The sequence below is a fragment of the Nerophis lumbriciformis genome, linkage group LG10 (genome assembly GCF_033978685.3).
Source record: "Nerophis lumbriciformis linkage group LG10, RoL_Nlum_v2.1, whole genome shotgun sequence".
Classification (NCBI taxonomy): domain Eukaryota; kingdom Metazoa; phylum Chordata; class Actinopteri; order Syngnathiformes; family Syngnathidae; genus Nerophis; species Nerophis lumbriciformis.
Window position 1 is genome coordinate 34764881 of NC_084557.2, and position 20361 is coordinate 34785241.

General features: G+C 40.3%; 1 protein-coding gene across 1 annotated transcript in view; it reads left to right on the top strand.

The window, feature by feature from the left end:
* The first annotated feature begins 4375 nt into the window (after positions 1 to 4375).
* ces3 (carboxylesterase 3) overlaps positions 4376 to 20361 on the top strand; it is a 33328-nt gene continuing 17342 nt past the window's right edge. Inside the window, exons 1-5 of the mRNA XM_061969766.2 lie at positions 4376 to 4538; positions 11753 to 11954; positions 12018 to 12156; positions 18085 to 18218; positions 20097 to 20250. Of these exons, the coding sequence (XP_061825750.1) occupies positions 4475 to 4538; positions 11753 to 11954; positions 12018 to 12156; positions 18085 to 18218; positions 20097 to 20250 (693 nt within the window). The 5' untranslated portion in view covers positions 4376 to 4474. The remainder of the gene's footprint in view (positions 4539 to 11752; positions 11955 to 12017; positions 12157 to 18084; positions 18219 to 20096; positions 20251 to 20361) is intronic.

Genomic DNA, 20361 nt, shown 5'->3' on the forward strand with positions numbered 1-20361 from the left:
CCAATCCACCAACTAGTGGGGTATACTTCTGGTGCACAGCTAATCTATCTGGCATTTCATTGAACAAGTGACTCATGCTACAGGTCAATTACATGTTTTCAACATGCAACACACCTGTTTGTGAGTAAGCCTGGAACCCATCATTGCTTGCTTAAGGAAGTTAATGTTTAACTGAAACCTCCTTGTTTGTTCTCATACGTCTGTTGATCTGCTAATACAACCCCTGGGAAATATGGAATCACCAGACTTGGAGGATGCACATTCAGTTGTTTATATTTGTAGAAAAACAGAACACAAAACTAGTTTCATTTCAACGCCAGAAGTGGTGTACCAGTACTAGTGGTGTGTTGAAGTGTTTTTTGTTCGTTTGTTTTTCATGATTCCATATTATCCACTCAGAAATGAGGTATTCCATATGGTTTTCACTCTGCTTGATCTAAAAATGAAGCTGACTACCACAATTTATTTTCTTGATTTTAATTTTTGCGCTTCTTAAAGCCTGAAAGTGGACTTTTTAAACGACTATAGTTTTGTGTCATGTCTGTTAGCCACTTTTTTCTACGAATTTAAACTATCATGACCCGGTTGCCGGGTCATGTCCTGGTTAGTGTTTAGTTATAGTATTCCTATGTGTATAGTATGTTTTGGTTCCGAGTGCTCCTTTGTTTAGTTTTTGGTTGTGAGGCGCGCAGTGCCCTCTGTGTTGTAACTGGGCCACACCAGTTGCTCACTTCCAATCAGGCACTTTATATACCGGCTCTCGCAGTTCACTCGGTCTGGGAGTTTTGTTTGCTACACACTACAGTGGGGATTACATCTCCTCTCTGGCCTGGGAACGCTTCGGGATTCCCCAGGAGGAAGTCGCTAATATTGCTCTGGAGAGGGAAGTCTGGGGGTCTCTGCTGGAGCTGTTGTCCCCGCGACCCGATTCCGGATAAGCGGTTGAAGATGGATGGATGGACACGCTACAGTTGCGTTTTCTTGATTTTTGCCTCACTTAAAGACTGTCTTGCTGTCGCCAGCCCTCCCTGTGGTTCCGTTGCAGATGCCGCCATTGCCTGCTAGGCCTCCGCCACCTCCTGTAAGGCCGCCATCACCAGCTACTCCAGTGGGTCCGATGCTACCAGCCTCGTCTCCAATGGGTCCAACAGTGCTTCTAGCCTTGCCTCCAGTGGGTTCAACGCTACTTCCAGCTCTGCGGCCAACTTCGTCTCCAGTTCTGCAGCTAGCTTCATCTCCAGTTCATGGACGCCCTCCGCACCATCAGCAACAACGGCCAGGACCTGGGCGTGGATATCCGCAACTACTGAAGCTCCGTTTTGACACAAGCTTGCCTCCTTGTTGGCCACACAGTTCATGGATGCCAGCTGCAGCGGCATTTCACTCGCAGCCGCCACCTGACTCGTCCTCCTATGGCTTTGGGGACACTTGGCCTGTCGACCCGCAACTTCTCCTGCCACCCTCCCGTGACTTTAAACTTGTTTTTTGGTTTGGGACGTTAAGAATCTGCTCTTTATGGACTAGGTACTGTCATTTGCGGAATTGTGTTTAGTTATAGTTTTCTATTTATAGCTTTCTAGTCCTAGTGCTCTTTTATTTACTTTCTGGTTGCGAGGAATTCCACTTGTGCAGCGCTCTCAGTGTAGTAATTGGGCCACACTGGTTGGTTAAGGCCATGTTTACACTAAGTCGTTTAACCCCTTAAAGGAATAATTATTTAGCCTAAGCCTCGTTTCAACCACACGAAACCATTGTTTAAAGGCCTATTGAAACCCACTACTACCGTCCACGCAGTCTGATAGTTTATACATCAATGATGAAATCTTAACATTGCAACACATGCCAATACGGCCGGGTTAGCTTGCTAAAGTGCAATTTTAAATTTTGCGCGAAATATCCTGCTGAAAACGTCTCGGTATGATGATGTCAGCGCGTGACGTCACTGATTTTAGAGGACATTTTGGGACAGCATGGTGGCCAGCTATTAAGTCGCCTGTTTTCATCGCAAAATTCCACAGTATTCTGGACATCTGTGTTGGTGAATCTTTTGCAATTTGTTCAATGAACAATGGAGACAGAAAAGAAGAAAGCTGTAGGTGGGAAGCGGTGTATTGCGGCCGGCTCCAGCAACACAAACACAGCCGGTGTTTCTTTGTTTACATTCCCGGAAGATGACAGTCAAGCTTTACCATTGGCCTGTGGAGAACTGGGACAACAGAGACTCTTACCAGGAGGACTTTGAGTTGGATGCGCCGACGCGGTACCGTGAGTACGCATGCAGCTGCGGCTTCCAAACATTTGCTTGCCCGTACGTGCGTGCAGCTATGTGCATGTTACGTATGTAACTTTGGGGAAATATATGTGCTGTATGAACTTTGGGGAGGTGAACGGTACTTTGGGCTGTGGGATTGAGTGTGTTGTGCAGATGTTTGAGTTGTATTGGCGGGTTGTATGGACGGGAGGGGAGAGGTGTTTGTTATGCGGTATTAATTTGTGACATATTAAATATAAGCCTGGTTGTGTTGTGGCTAATAGAGTATATATATTTCTTGTGTTTATTTACTGTTTTAGTCATTCCCAGCTGAATATCAGGTCCCACCCGCCTCTCACAGCATCTTCCCTATCTGAATCGCTCCCACTGCCCTCTAGTCCTTCACTCTCACTTCACTCGTCCACAAATCTTTCATCCTCGCTCAAATTAATGGGGAAATCGTCGCTTTCTCGGTCCGAATTGCTCTCGCTGCTGGTGGCCATGATTGTAAACAATGTGCGGATGTGAGGAGCTCCACAACCTGTGACGTCACGCTACTCGTCTGCTACTTCCGGTACAGGCAAGGCTTTTTTATCAGTGACCAAAAGTTGCAAACTTTATCGTCGATGTTCTCTACTAAATCCTTTCAGCAAAAATATGGCAATATTGCGAAATGATCAAGTATGACACATAGAATGGACCTGCTATCCCCGTTTGAATAAGAAAATCGCACTTCAGTAGGCCTCTAAGGTCCCCTTCCTCAGACAAATTTTTACACGGGTAAGTGCGCCGTGTATTTCTTGAATCTCCGCCTCTTAGCTTTGTATGGACTCATTGATCGTTTACAAACTGAGTTCGGAGAGGAAGTGACGCCAGAAAGACCGCGCCCACACAGGAAGTGATGCCAGAAAAAACACGCCACAGCCAGCTACATAACAACCGGTGCTAAAAAGATGGAGGCGAGTCATCCAGACATGCCGTGTTTCTCCTTCTTCTACATGTACAGACGCTTGTGGAAATCACACATGAATACCTTAAGAGAATGCGATTGCAGCTATTTGGGATACAGCACCTCTCAGACGGCAAGAGAACTTTCCAATGTCTAGGCCAGCTGTGATTCTACTTACTGAAAAACTTTGTCCCTTCCTCCTGTGGATGTGATACAGGCAGTGTGGGACTACAAATATTGCTTTATGGATGTGACTGTGAAATGGCCAGGCAGCGTGCATGATGCCCGCATCTTCGCTAACTCCGCCATTAGCGCGCAGCTGAAAGATGGAACCATCCCCTCGTGTACCAAACAACTGCTGGAAGATAAAGATCCGGTCCCTGTTTTTCTCTTGGTTGACCCAGCTTGTCCCCTGACGCCATATCTCATGAAAGAATACCCCAACGGCGGAGTCAACCCACAGCAACAATACATTTTCAGCCTCCAAGCACAGGCTGTATTGCAAAAATGGAAAATGAAGGTGAAGGCAAAAGAGTGAGGAGTGTCCTGACCAGATATTTACATCCCTAGATTAGATGTTGTAATTGTTGTAAAATGTTCTTTATCTTTATATCGTGATAGTGCATGTTCTTTCTTTCTTACTTTCTTTCTTTCTTTAGTTTAATTCAAAAAAAAAATTATGGTGATCCCATAACTTTTTCCAAAGGTTGTATTAAATGAACACGTCACTTACATTAGAAGCTATTACATAAAATGACATGTTTTTATTGCTCTTATTTTGACTTGTTGTGTTAATTTATATTGTGCAATGTGGCAGCTATTCTTTATACTTAATGCAGGAGTAACCACATTAATTAAAGAGCACCATCCAGTGAGTGTCACATGACTTTTGGGAGAAGTGTGCCAAAATCAGCACAAAGGAATAAATAATAAACTAACAAACATATGTATACACAGATGTGTGAGAGTTGTTTTCCTCTAGTCTATTGTAATTTAGCAGAAAGTAACATTAGATACAGAGCATTTTTACTCGTGTTGCTTGGACTTGAATGGTCAAAGAACTGTTTTTGACTCTGCGGTCAGAGTACTGTTTGTTCGTCGCAGTTCAAATCGATGGAGAAGCGGTGGTTGTGTATATTTCAGTGAGTGAGTGTAAAAGGTTAAGGTTTGACGTGCATGTGTGTGTGTGTGTGTGTGTGTATGTGTGTGTGTGTGTGAGCATAAATGTAAGGAGCATCAGTCAGCATTCATTCTCTTTTTTGAACCTAATCAGGATGAGATTATTGTTCTCTGTTTATCTGCTTCATCTTGTGGCAGTGACAGCACAGGAAACACAAGGTAAGGTAATAATAATAACCTCAGTGATGCCTCTGTGTTGAATAAGGTTAAATGTAAATATGTTGTAATTATAATAAGTCAGTAAAATATAGAGTGGTAGAGGCCAAATGGTTTTCGATTGTAAGTACACTCAATATGTACCCAATGAGTTTGGAGACATTCTTCAGCAAGTGGGAGTAACTCGAGCTGCCAAACCTTGCGCTTTTAGCGTGAAAGTCACACAATTTTTAATCTTTCTAACACCAAACGCCAACCTTGACATTTCTCACACTTATATTTCCCCATTCACAACTCTATATAATCATAATATAGTGGTACACTTGGCTTATAGATAAACACATGCACCACCATCCAACTTGGATGCTAAGTTAAGTTAAAGTTTAAGTACCAATGATTGTCACGCACACACTAAGTGTGGCAAAATTATTCTCTGCATTTGACCCATCACCCTATGTTGTTTATTCATTGTGATTGTTCCTCCCACCAGTTCCTAATAAATAATACTACTCAAAATAACCCATACTTTCAGATTAGGTACAGGTGTGCATTGTAAAAGTTTGTGTAATAGCAATAAATTAGACTTAGACTTCCTTTTTATTGTCATTCAAATTTGAACTTTACAGCACAGATAAGAACGACATTTCGTTACATAAGCTCATGGTAGTGCAGGATAAAAAAGCAATAAGGTGCATATATAAATAAATAAATAGATAACTGTACAGATAAATATATTGCACTTTTTCACATGCATCCACGTTTATGGATGTATGTTGTATTGTCTCTTTTATTCCAGCGAGTTAATCCATTTTGGGGGGAGTTGAGGGGATAATTTAATTATGATGCAAATTAGTTGAAGTAAGAAAAAAAGTATTAGTAGTTGGAGGTGTAAGCATGGAGGGTTGGTATGATAGAACTGACCTCGTGTGTGTGCGTTCTTAGGGCATATACTAAGATCCAAATAACACACGCTAAACAATATGTGCAAACTGTAAAATTGTGGACATGTGGCGGGTGATCTACAAACCCCGTTTCTATATGAGTTGGGAAATTGTGTTAGATGTAAATATAAACGGAATACAATGATTTGCAAATCATTTTCAAAACATATTCAATTGAATATGCTACAAAGACAACATATTTGATGTTCAAACTGATAAACATTTTTTTTTTGCAAATAATCATTAACTTTAGAATTTGATGGCAGCAACCGGTGACAAAGACGTTGGGAAAGGTGGCAATAAATACTGATAAAGTTGAGGAATGCTCATCAAACACTTATTTGGAACATCCCACAGGTGAACAGGCAAATTGGGAACAGGTGGGTGCCATGATTGGGTATAAAAGTAGATTCCATGAAATGCTCAGTCATTCACAAACAAGGATGGGGCGAGGGTCACCACTTTGTCAACAAATGCGTGAGCAAATTGTTGAACAGTTTAAGAAAAACCTTTCTCAAGCAGCTATTGCAAGGAATTTAGGGATTTCACCATCTACGGTCCGTAATATCATCAAAGGGTTCAGAGAATCTGGAGAAATCACTGCACGTAAGCAGCTAAGCCTGTAACCTTCGATCCCTCAGGCTGTACTGCATCAAAAAGTGACATCAGTGTGTAAAAGATATCACCACATGGGCTCAGGAACACTTTAGAAACCCACTGTCAGTATCTACAGTTGGTCGCTACATCTGTAAGTGCAAGTTAAAACTCTCCTATGCAAGGCAAAAACCGTTTATCAACAACACCCACAAACGCCTTCGGCTTCGCTGGGCCTGAGCTCATCTAAGATGGACTGATACAAAGTGGAAAAGTGTTCTGTGGTCTGACGAGTCCACATTTCAAATTGTTTTTGGAAACTGTGGACGTCGTGTCCTCCGGACCAAAGAGGAAAAGAACCATCCGGATTGTTATAGGCGCAAAGTTGAAAAGCCAGCATCTGTGATGGTATGGGGGTGTATTAGTGCCCAAGACATGGGTAACTTACACATCTGTGAAAGCACCATTAATGCTGAAAGGTACATACAGGTTTTGGAGCACCATAAGTTGCCATCCAAGCAACGTTACCATGGACGCCCCTGCTTATTTCAGCAAGACAATGCCAAGCCACGTGTTACATCAACGTGGCTTCATAGTAAAAGAGTGCGGGTACTAGACTGGCCTGCCTGTAGTCCAGACCTGTCTCCCATTGAAAATGTGTGGCTCATTATGAAGCCTAAAATACCACAACGGAGACCCCCGGACTGTTGAACAACTTAAGCTGTACATCAAGCAAGAATGGGAAAGAATTCCACCTGAGAAGCTTCAAAAATGTGTTATCTCAGTTCCCAAACGTTTACTGAGTGTTGTTAAAAGGAAAGGCCATGTAACACAGTGGTGAACATGCCCTTTCCCAACTACTTTGGTACGTGTTGCAGACATGAAATTCTAAGTTAATTATTATTTGCAAAAAAAAACAAACGTTTATGAGTTTAAACATCAAATATCTTGTGTTTGTAGTGCATTCGATTGAATATGGGTTGAAAAGGATTTGCAAATCATTGTATTCCGTTTATATTTACATCTAACACAATTTCCCAACTCATATGGAAACGGGGTTTGTACTAAGACATGTGCAGTTGAAAAGTGGTGCAGACCGCTTGGTTTAAATGAAGTTTTTGTGTGTACTACTGGCATTATGTGCCCTCCACATTCATGTTATTGTGCTCTCCAACCTGTGAGCGATGTTGTTGAACTAGAGCAGGGGTCGGCAACCCAAAATGTTGAAAGAGCCATATTGGACCAAAAATACAACAAAAAAATCTGTCTGGAGCTGCAAAAAATTTAAAGTCTTATATAAGTGTTATGATGAAGACAGCGCACGATATACGTGTCTATTTTAGCTATATTAGTCTACTATCAAAATGACTATGTGTTGCAGGCTGACGCAAATCTTTGTTGACAAAAATGTTAAAATGTAATATTTATTCTACACATTTTTACAACATTCAAAATCATTAGTAAAATGGAGGCTTCTCAGAGGGTGAGACAACTGGAAATGACTGGTTTAGAAATGCCAAAGGTATAGATGTGTGTGTCCAAGTTAAAAGGAAACGGCAGACTGCCTTCTTCTAATGGATTTATTACAATCTTTGCAAGCTGGGTAATGTTTGCTGTGGTCTGGAACAACATGGTACACAAACAACTATGAGAAATGCAGCCAATATTACATATGTCATGTCTCTGTGATCATGTTTTGTTTTAGTCATGTCCTGTTTGGTTTTGGTCACTTAGTTCCTGCTTTTTCACTCCCTTGTTTTGTTTCCATGGTTACCCATTAGTTTCACCTGTTCCACGTCTGCACTCACACACCTGTCGTTAATCATGTCGGTATTATTTAAGCTTTCAGTTGCCAGGCAGTCTGTCTGGCGACATTACCTTTGCTCACTTCATGCCAAGATTACCCATGCTACCTTTTATTCCAAGCCATTGTTCCATGCACGTTTTTCATGCCACAGTAAGTGTTGTACTTTCATGTTCATAGTTTTTGCCTTTGGGCTAGTCTTTTGTTTTCATTAGCCAAGTTTGTACTTCCGCCCTTGTGCGCGCTTTTCGTTTGTTCCTTTTGTTAGTGTTTAAATAAATATGTCCTTACCTTCACGCCTTGCCCGCTCCAACTTACTTGCATTTCGGGAAAACAAACACCCCATAGTCCACGCCGCTATGACAACATACAGATAATGTGCCATGAAACATGCAAATATAAATTGAATTAAGAGGACTTAAAGGAAATTAAATTAGCTCAAATATACCTACAAACAAAGCATAGTGATGCAATATGTACATACAGCTAGCCTAAATAGCATGTTAGCATCGATTAGCTTGCAGTCATGCACTGACCAAATATGCCTGATTAGCACTTCACACAAGTCAATAACATCAACAAAGTTCACATTTGTGCATTCATGCAAAACATTAAAAGTTTGGTGGACAAAATGAGACAAAAAAGGAGTGGCATAAAACACGTGTTAGAAAAGTCAGAGATAGTTATACATGTTAACAAACTACGGTGAGTTCAAGGACCGCCAAAATGAGTAGGACAAAACGGTGATCGCCAAATACTCGAATCAGTGAAGCATGTTTAATACAAACAGTGTGATTTCTAACAATTAGGGAGGTTTGTGTCATGTTTGTCCTCCTACAGAAACCATGTTAAAACAAAAAAAATATTTTTTTCCCTCATCCTTTTCCATTTTTCATACATTTTTGAAAAAGCCACTAGGGCGGCGCAGCTCTCGAGCCGCAGGTTGCATACCCCCGAACTAGGAGCACACATTTTTAATATGTAATACCATTTGTGCAATACAGAATTGCAATCGATAGACAGCAGAAACTATTTCTAGCGCACTGACAGTGCACTGTGCAGAGTAGCGGTGAATCATCACAACAACAACGCATTCATGCATATGGAATGACCAAATACAAGAACGTGCTTATTGAAAAATGTTCCTTCATATAGAAGATATGTTATAATTACACATTTCCTAAGTGAAAACACAAACGATATTTAATTTATTTTTTAGATCAGACAATAAAACACATCAATTGAATTTGTTTTAATCAGCCCCTTAAGTCAGGGGTCAGCAACCCAAAATGTTGAAAGAGCCATATTAGACCAAAAAATAAATAAAAAATCTCAAAATGACTTTAAAAGTCTTATAATGAAGGCAACATATGATGTAAGTGTCTATATTAGCTATATTAGCCTACTATCAAAATGACTTTAAAAGTCTTATATAAGTCTTATAATGAAGGCAACACATTATGTAAGTGTCAAAATTAGCTATATTAGCCTACTATCAAAATTACTTTAAAAGTCTTATATAAGTGTTATAATGAAGGCAACACATGATGTAAGTGTCTATATTAGCTATATTAGCCTACTATTAAAATGACTTTAAAAGTCTTATATAAGTGTTATAATGAAGGCAACACATGATGTGTCTATATTAGCTATATTAGCCTACTATCAAAATTACTTTAAAAGTATTAAATAAGTGTTATAATGAAGGCAACACATGATGTAAGTGTCTATATTAGCTATATTAGCCTACTATCAAAATTACTTTAAAAGTCTTATATAAGTGTTATAATGAAGGCAACACATGATGTAAGTGTCAATTTTAGCTATATTAGCCTACTATCAAAATTACTTTAAACGTCTTAAATCAGTGTTATAATGAAGGCAACACATGATGTAAGTGTCTATATTAGCTATATTAGCCTACTATCAAAATTACTTTAAAAGTCTTATATAAGTGTTATAATGAAGGCAACACATGATGTAAGTGTCTATATTAGCTACATTAGCCTACTATAAAAATGACTTTAAAAGTCTTATATAAGTGTTATAATGAAGGCAACACATGATGTAAGTGTTTATATTAGCTATATTAGCCTACTATCAAAATGACTTTAAAAGTCTTATATGAGTGTTATAATGAAGGCAACACATGATGTAAGTGTCTATATTAGCTATATTGGCCTACTATCAAAATGACTTTAAACGTCTTAAATCAGTGTTATAATGAAGGCAACACATGATGTAAGTGTCTATATTAGCTATATTAGCCTACTATCAAAATTACTTTAAAAGTCTTGTATAAGTGTTATAATGAAGGCAACACATGATGTACCGGTAAGTGTCTATATTAGCTACATTAGCCTACTATAAAAATTACTTTAAAAGTCTTATATAAGTCTTATAATGAAGGCAACACATGATGTAAGTGTCTATATTAGCTATATTAGCCTACTATCAAAATTACTTTAAAAGTCTTATATAAGTGTTATAGTGAAGGCAACACATGATGTAAGTGTCTATATTAGCTACATTAGCCTACTATGAAAATGACTTTAAAAGTCTTATATAAGTCTTATAATGAAGGCAACACATAATAAATGATAAATGGGTTGTACTTGTATAGCGCTTTTCTACCTTCAAGGTACTCAAAGCGCTTTGACACTACTTCCACATTTACCCATTCACACACACATTCACACACTGATGGAGGGAGCTGCCATGCAAGGCGCTAACCAGCACCCATCAGGAGCAAGGGTGAAGTGTCTTGCTCAGGACACAACGGACATGACGACACATGATGTAAGTGTCTATATTAGCCTACTATCAAAATGACTTTAAAAGTCTTATATAAGTCTTATAATGAAGGCAACACATGATGTAAGTGTCAATATTAGCTATATTAGCCTACTATCAAAGGTTGACGCAAATCTTTGTTGACATAAATGTTGTATTTTAATTTTTATTCTACACATTGTTGCATCTTTGGAAACGGCAGGCTGTCTTCTTCTAATTGATTTATTACAATCTTTTCAAGCTGGGAAATGTTTGCTGTAGTCTGGAACAAAATGCCACACAAACAACTATGAGAAATGCAGCCATTATTACATAAAGATAATGTGTCATGAGACATGCAGATATAAATTAAATACACAGAGGACATAAGCAAAGGAAATTAAATGAGCACAAATATACCTACAAACGAGGCATAATGATGCAATATGTACATGCAGTTAGCACAAATAGCATGTTAGCATCGATTAGCTTGCAGTCATGGATTGACCAAATATGCCTGATAAGCACTCCAGAAAATCAATAAAATCAACAAAGCTCACTTTTGTGCATTCATGTACAGCATAAAACGTTTGGTGGACAAAATGAGACAAAGAAGGAGTGGCATAAAACACGTCTTTCTGTGGCAGCATCTGGGAGAAAGTTGTACATGTACACAAACTACGATGAGTTCAAGGATCGCTGAAATTAGTAGGACAAAACGGTGCTTGCCAAATACTCTCATCAGTGAAGCATGTATAACACAAACAGTGGGATTTCTAACAATTAGGAAGGTTTGTGTCATGTTTGTTCTCCTACAGAAAATATATTAAAACAAAAAATATATTTGCGTTCTGATAATCAGCATTTTTCTGAATAATCACGAAAAACATCACACAAAATAGATTGCGCTCCTTATTCTGCTCATTTAAGAGAAGCAATCCTCTTTAAGCGGATCAGCTTTGCTATCAAGTTTGCACGTGTTTTAGTACAAAAAATCCTTTCGTACATCGAGCCCTTAATGTTCAATCACATTCACATTCAAATACGATATGTGACATTTTATTATGAGCATTTCAGACCAGATTAACTGATTTTTGCATCTTTAGGTGGGAGCATTGACCCAGTGGTCTCACTGACAAATGGCCAAATAAGAGGAGAACTTGTGTCTGTAAAAGGCACAGAGACAAAAGTAAAGCAATTCCTGGGAATCCCCTTTGCCCGCCCTCCAGTCGGTCCCCTGCGCCTGGCGGCTCCCCAAGATCCAGAGCCTTGGGATGGGGAAAGAGATGGCACACGCCAGCCCCCCATGTAAGAGTGAATGACCATGAATTACCTTTTGTATGAAACTAACTACGTCTCGTTGTTTCTTAGGTGTATTCAGGATTCTGAACTGGTCGTAAATGCTTCCAAAGTCATGTCAGTACAGTTCACCCCACCAGAGCTGTCAGAGGACTGCCTGTATCTGAATGTGTACACCCAAGCAGGAGTAAAAAGAGGTGACAAACTACCGGTATGTTTAAAAGAACATACATTCAATATGAATTTACTGTTTATATATATATATCAGTGACGTGCGGTGAGGTTGATGGCTGGTGAGGCACTGACTTCATCACAGTCAGATTTACAAACATATGAACCCTAAAGAGAATCTTATTCACCATTTGATTGGCAGCAGTTAACGGGTTATGTTTAAAAGCTCATACCAGCATTCTTCCCTGCTTGGCACACAGCATCAAGGGTTGGAATTGGGGGTTAAATCACCAAAAATTATTCCCGGGCGCGGCGCCGCTGCTGCCCACTGCTCCCCTCACCTCCCAGGGGGTGATCAAGGGGATGGGTCAAATGCAGAGGACAAATTTCACCACACCTAGTGTGTGTGTGTGACAATCATTGGTACTTTAACTTAACTTTAACTTTACACATACAAACTGTAGCACACAAAAAAGCACATTTAATAAAAAAAAACGTTATTATGGTCTTACCTTTACTTATAAAAGAAGTCCATGCGCAGCTCCTTTTGAACAAAAGCATCGATAACTTGTTTATAGAAGTCTTCCTTATCTTTCTTCCGTTTTAAAAGTCCCTCTGTCTCGATGGAGATCTTCCTTTAATTATTACCTCCTGCTTCGATTGAAAGTCCAGTTTAGAAAACTGTTTTATTTTAGATATGTAATCCTCCATGTTAAAAGTCCAGGCGAGAGGAAAAAATAAACGATCGCTGCTAACTGTTGCTGCTTGTTGTCACTTCTGCAGCCGAGTAGTCGCAAGAATGATCTCTGGGATCACTAGCGCCCTCTACCACCAGGAGGCGGGATTACTGCGAGCCTCACACAATGCGTCTTCGCAGCCGTTTTATGATTGCTCAGCACAAGAAATACGTTACACACATACAGTTCTTGACAAAATACACTGTACATTATATACCTCAGCTAACTAAACTATGGAAATGTATAATATAATTCATATAGCAATACGGTCTCACTGCACAGCAGGCCAGCAGTTAGCCGAGTCATTGCGCAATCCATGGCGAGGCTCAACTGGCTGCTGATCACCGCAAGTCTCTTCTCAGTATTTGAACGGCAAATGTGAAAACTCAGCGATTTGGAATAAAAATAATCTAAAACTGATGAAGATAAATGGAAAATATCTTTATAGTATAATCACTGATACATACAACAATTTAATTATTTCTTTTTCTTTTTACATTTTTTTTCTTTCCATGATGGCACGTGAGGCCCCTCCTCACCTGCCTCCCCTGACTGCACGTCACTGACACACACACATATACGTTAGGTCAGAAAAAACACAGAGGCTATATCATCCCTACAAGCCTGTTTCGCAGGTTTCCCTGCTCCTCGGGGGGATTCCCCTAATCCCCTGACAAGCAGGGAAACCTGCGAAACAGGCTTGTCGGGATGATATAGCCTCTGTGTTTTTTCTGACCTAAAGTATACCAATACCCCGGTATTGAGCACTGTATAACGGATAAACCACAGAAACCTCGACTATATATATACATTTATATATATATATATATATATATATATATATATATATATATATATATATATATATATATATATATATATATAAATAAAGGTATTAAATAAAGGTTTTATTGCTTTTGAGCAATAAAGGGTTGGTATATTGTTACATGTTGCTGCTCTTCCGTCTACACAAGAAACAAACATTATTTTTGATGAGAAAGTTGATGTGCACGTTTGAACACAAGCTCAGAGACACATTTAATTGGCCAAAATGACGCTGGTTGGCCAAAATGTGGGGGGGATTGTGGGAAGGTTGCAAGATTACCCATCATTTGTAGGGATTGATTTAATTAGCGTGAATTAGCACAATTGGGACATCGCAAATTCCTGCAGAGACTGTTAGTCCGTACATCAGACCTGCCAACATGAACACATTCTTCCTGCCCGGCATGCATTTCAGCCTTAAAAACGCTTGTCGGCTTTACTGCTGCAGGTATGCATTTTGTTGCATTTCTACAATGTCTCGCTTCTCCACATGCAGACCTTCTAGCCTGAATAAATCAAACCTGCAAAAGGTAAAGGTGTGATTGATCAGCATGTAAAACATGTCCTGTGTACGACTCATTCAGAGAGCTGCCATCTCAGACTTTGGGTCAACATTTGAAAAAATAATTAGTGTCAATTAGTTCCAACTGCAATAACACTCCCATTCTCTCTTTAATGACCATGGTTTGCTCGCAAGAAAGGCAGCTAACGAGTTAAATAGTCGATTAGAGTTGTGGCTTCTCACTAATTTAACGTCACGTTGTGCACTTAACCCTTACAAACAGCTCTAAAAGCAGTTGTGTCTAAAGCAGAGGTCTTCAACAGGGGTCCACTACTCCCAGGGGTCCGCAAAGGTACTGCAGGGGGGCTGTAAATTAAAAAAATATATTGTGGAGGGGGGCGTGACCTGCGGGCCTACCGCGGAACGGGGGTGTTGCCAGGACCGGCCTCGAAGACAGCGACAGGTGCGTAGATGGCCCAGGTGGGCCTTGTTATCTAATCACCTGTCGCCTTTATTAGCAGCAGCCGTGATGAGACGAGTAGTTGGAGTTGGAGGTGCTGCTGGGCAGACGCAGAAAAGACTTGTTGCTGGGAAGCAAAAGGCTCGCACCTTGAGAACAAAATAAAACAGTGTTATACACTGAATTCCTGGCAGTGTCTGGTGGTTTGAAGAACCCAAAAAAGGGCAAACTCTACATATATGTTTTTATATTTGTCGCCACAATTTTCCCTCAAATGTAAATATCTTTAAATACACATGAACATTGAGCCAACACACTGTCATGAATGTGAATAAATAATTTATAACATGAATAATAATTATATTATCCATGTTAGCATTTAACATAACTAGCGATTAGCGCTCTAGTTGCAAGCTCGTAATTAACGCACTATTTGTCAGCTAGCGATTGGGCACCTTAGTTGTCAGCTAGTGATTACCATGCTAGTTGTCAGCTAGCGATTAGCATACTAGTTGACAGGTAGCGATTAGCATGTTAGTTGTCAGCTAGTGATTAGCATTCTTCTACTTGTCAGCCATTGATTCGCGCACTAGTTTTCAGCTAGCGATTAACGCCCTAGTTGTCACCTAACAATTGTCGCGTTAGTTACCAGCTAGCAGTCAACGCTCTAGTTGCCAGCTAGTAATTAGCACACTAGTTGCCAGTAATTGTTTAGCATGTTAGTAACTTACCAAATAGAAATTAGCACACTAGTTGCCAGCCAGCGACTAGCTTGCTAGTTGCCAGCTAGCGGTTATCCTACTAGTTGACAACTAGTGATTAGCATGTTAGTTGTCAGCTAGTGATTAGCGTTCTTCTAGTTGCCAGCCATTGATTAGCGCACTAGTTTTCAGCTAGCGATTAACACCCTAGTTGTCACCTAACAATTGTCGCATAAGTTGCCAGCTAGCAGTCAATGCTCTAGTTGCCAGCTAGTGATTAGCACACTAGTAGCCGGCTAGAGATTAATGTACCAGTTTCCAGTAATTGTTTAGCATGTTGGTAACTTACCAACTAGTAATTAGCGCACTAGTTGCCAGCCAGTGATTAGCCTGCTAGTTGCCAGCTAGCGGTTATCATACTAGTTGGCAGCTAGGGATTAGCTTGTTAGTTGTCAGCTAGCGATTAGCGTTCTCCTAGTTGCCAACCATTGATTAGTGCACTAGTTTTCAGCTAGCGATTAACGCCCTAGTTGTCGCCTAACAATTGTCGCGTTAGTTGCCAGCCAGCAGTCAATGCTCTAGTTGCCAGCTAGTGATTAGCACACTAGTTGCCAGCTAGCGATTAACGTACCAGTTGCCAGTTATTGTTTAGCATTTTAGTAACTTACCAATTAGTAATTAGCGCACTAGTTGCCAGCCAGCGATTAGCCTGCTAGTTGCCAGCTAGCGATGATCATACTAGTTGACAGCTAGCGATTAGCGTGTTAGTTGTCAGCTAGTGATTAGCGTTCTTCTTGTTGCCAGCCATTGATTTCCGCGCTAGTTTCAGCTAGCGATTAACGCCCTAGTTGTCACCTAACAATTGTCGCGTTAGTTATCAGCTAGGAGTCAACGCTCTAGTTGCCAGCTAGTAATTAGCACACTAGTTGCCAGTAATTGTTTAGCATGTTAGTAACTTACCAAATAGAAATTAGCGCACTAGTTGCCAGCCAGCGATTAGCTTGCTAGTTGCCAGCTAGCGGTTATCCTACTAGTTGACAACTAGCGATTAGCATGTTAGTTGTCAGCTAGTGATTAGCGTTATTCTAGTTGCTAGCCATTGATTAGCGCACTAGTTTTCAGCTAGCGATTAACACCCTAGTTGTCACCTAACAATTGTCGCGTAAGTTGCCAGCTAGCAGTCAATGCTCTAGTTGCCAGCTAGTGATTAGCACACTAGTAGCCGGCTAGAGATTAATGTACCAGTTTCCAGTAATTGTTTAGCATGTTGGTAACTTGCCAACTAGTAATTAGCGCACTAGTTGCCAGCCAGTGATTAGCCTGCTAGTTGCCAGCTAGCGGTCATCATACTAGTTGGCAGCTAGGGATTACCGTGTTAGTTGTCAGCTAGTGATTAGCGTTCTCCTAGTTGCCAACCATTGATTAGTGCACTAGTTTTCAGCTAGCGATTAACGCCCTAGTTGTCGCCTGACAATTGTCGCGTTAGTTGCCAGCCAGCAGTCAATGCTCTAGTTGCCAGCTAGTGATTAGCACACTAGTTGCCAGCTAGCGATTAACGTACCAGTTGCCAGTTATTGTTTAGCATTTTAGTAACTTACCAATTAGTAATTAGCGCACTAGTTGCCAGCCAGCGATTAGCCTGCTAGTTGCCAGCTAGCGATGATCATACTAGTTGACAGCTAGCGATTAGCGTGTTAGTTGTCAGCTAGTGATTAGCGTTCTTCTAGTTTCCAGCCATTGATTTCCGCACTAGTTTTCAGCTAGCGATTATCGCCCTAGTTGTCACCTAACAATTGTCGCGTTAATTGCCAGCTAGCAGTTAACGCTCTAGTTGCCAGCTAGCAATTAGCACACTAGTTGCCAGCTAGCAATTAACGTAACAGTTGCCAGTTATTGTTTAGCATGTTAGTAACTTGCCAACTAGTAATTAGCGCATTAGTTGCCAGCCAGCGATTAGCCTGCTAGTTGCCAGCTAGCGGTTATCATACTAGTTGACAGCTAGCAATTAGCATGTTAGTTGTCAGCTAGTGATTAGTGTTTTTCTAGTTGCCAGCCAGCGATTAGCCTGCTAGTTGCCAGCAAGCAGGTTATCAAACTAGTTGACAGCTAGGGATTAGCGTGTTAGTTGTCAGCTAGTGATTAGCGTTCTTCTAGTTGCCAGCCATTGATTAGCGCACTAGTTTTCAGCTAGCGATTAACACCCTAGTTGTCGGGTTAGTTGCCAGCTAGCAGTCAGTGCTCTAGTTGCCAGCGAGTGATTAGCACACTAGTTTCCAGTTATTGTTTAGCATGTTAGTAACTTGCCAACTAGTAATTAGTGCACTAGTTGCCAGCTAGCGATTAGCACGGTAGTTGCCAGCTAGCTATGAACAGCACAATACTGTTATTATTTGAATATTGTTTGTGTTGCACAATAACAAGGTACCTTCCAGACTGGTTTAATGTAAAATACGGTCATAATTTCATATATAAGTTTGTTTGGGGGTCCTTGGTCTAGAAAATGCTGAAGACCCCTGGTCTAAAGTAAGGCCCAGGGGCATACTGAGAGAGGCGGCTTATTTTTTATTGGCACAGTGTAGAAATGAAATGTAAAAATATATATATTTTTTAATCTAAAGGAAAAATATTGAAAACCACTACTTTAGAGGCTTATTTTATTCTTACTTTCCAACTGATGAGCTTTCACTGTAGTTTTGACACCTTGCCTTGTTAAAATGTCTCCTCTGTGCTCTGTGTTGGTCAGGTAATGGTGTGGCTCCATGGAGGAGGTTTGGCAATAGGTGCTGCATCTCAGTATGATGGAGCTCCATTGGCTGCATATGAAAATATAGTGGTCGTTATTGTTCAATATCGCCTTGGCATTCTAGGATTCCTGGGGTAAGTAACCGTATTGCTTGCCTTATTTGTTCTTAAATAATGGGACTTCTCACAACATCACCAACAAAATGTGCTGCATTCATTATTTATTTTTCTCCAACATTTTTATTTGACAATGTGTCATATTGCCAAATGATAAAGATGTGGTATGAAATACGTATACAATGTTGAATATTGTGCTCTCCTATCTTAGAACTACAAAACCCAAAACCAGTGAAGTTGGCAGGTTGTGTAAATCGTAAATAAAAACAAAATACAATGATTTGCAAATCCTTTTCAACCTATATTCAATCGAATAGACTGCAAAGACAAGACACTTGACGTTCGAACAGGAAAACGTTGTTATTTTTTGCAAATATTAGCTCATTTGGAATTTGTTTCAAAAAAGCTGGCACAAGTGGCAAAAAAAGACTGATAAAGTTGAGGAATGCTCATCAAACACTTATTTGGAACATCCCACAGGTGAACAGGCTAATTGGGAACAGGTGGGTGCCATGATTGGGTATAAAAGCAGCTTCCATGAAATTCTCAGTCATTCACGAACAAGGATGGGGCGAGGGTCACCACTTTGTGAACAAATGCGTGAGCAAATTGTCGGAATAGTTTAAGAACAACATTTCTCAATGAGCTACTGCAAGGAAGTTAAGGATTTCACCATCTACGGTCCATAATATCATCAAAAGGCACAGAGAATCTGGAGAAAGCACTGCACGTAAGCGATGATATTACGGACCTTCGATCCCTCAGGCGGTACTGCACCAAAAAGTACAAAAAACATCAGTGTGTAAAGGATATCCCCACATGGGCTCAGGAACACTTCAGAAAACCACTGTCAGTAACTACAGTTGGTCGCTACATCTGTAAGTGCAAGTTAAAACTCTACTATGCAAATCGAAAGCCATTTATCAACAACACCCAGAGACGCTGCCAGCTTCACTGAGCCCGAGCTCATCAAAGATTAACTGATGCAAAGTGGAAAAGTCCACATTTCAAATTGTTTTTGGAAACTGTGGACGTTGTGTCCTCCGGACCAAAGAGGTAAGGAACCATTGTTCGAGGTGCAAAGTTCTAAAGCCAGCATCTGTGATGGTATGGGGGTGTATTAGTGCCCAAGACATGGGTAACTTACACATCTGTGAAGGCACCATTAATGCTGAAAGGTACATACAGGTTTTGGAGCAACATATGTTGCCATCCAAGCAACGTTATCATGGACGCCCCTGCTTATTTCAGCAAGACAATGCCAAGCCACGTGTTACAACAGTGTGGCTTCATAGTAAAAGAGTGCGGGTACTAGACTGGCCTGCCTGTAGTCCAGACCTGTTTCCCATTGAAAATGTGTGGCGCATTATGAAGCCTAAAATACCACAACGAAGACCCCCGGACTGTTGAACAACTTAAGCTGTACATCAAGCAAAAATGGGAAATAATTCCACCCGAGAAGCTTCAAAAATGTGTTTCCTCAGTTCCCAAACGTTTACTGAGTGTTGTTAAAAGGAAAGGCCATGTAACACAGTGGTAAAAGTGCTTTGTGCCAACTTTTTTGCAATGTGTTGCTGCCATTAAATTCTAAGTTAAAGATTATTTGCAAAAAATATTTGTTTGTCAGTTTGAACATTTAATATCTTGTCTTTTCAGTCTATTCAAATTGAATATAAGTTGAAAAAATTAGCAAATCATTGTTTTTATTGACGAATTACACAACGTGCCAACTTCACTGGTTTTGAGTTTTGTATGTGCTATGAACAAAGTCGTCCTTATTATATGTTGGTGAACTATAGGGCGAGTGTTACCAGGCATGGTTGTTACAGAAATGTACAGTACCTTTCAAGAATCAAAAGCAAAATCAATAGTATCCAGAAATGTCCTATTCTAAAGCACTGGTGACGAACATCTTCGAGGAAACTGGGGTTTCTTGGATCAGCTGGCAGCTCTAAAGTGGGTGCAGGAAAACATAGAGGCCTTTGGCGGCAACCCTCAAGCTGTCACCATCGCCGGAGAATCTGCAGGAGGCATCAGTGCGTCTATCCTGGTAAACGAAAACAAACACTGCCACAGAAAAACATATACATCCTCTTTTCGTTTGATAATTAAAGCTGCTGTATGTCACCTGTTCCAAATTACATATTTTTTAAACCACAAA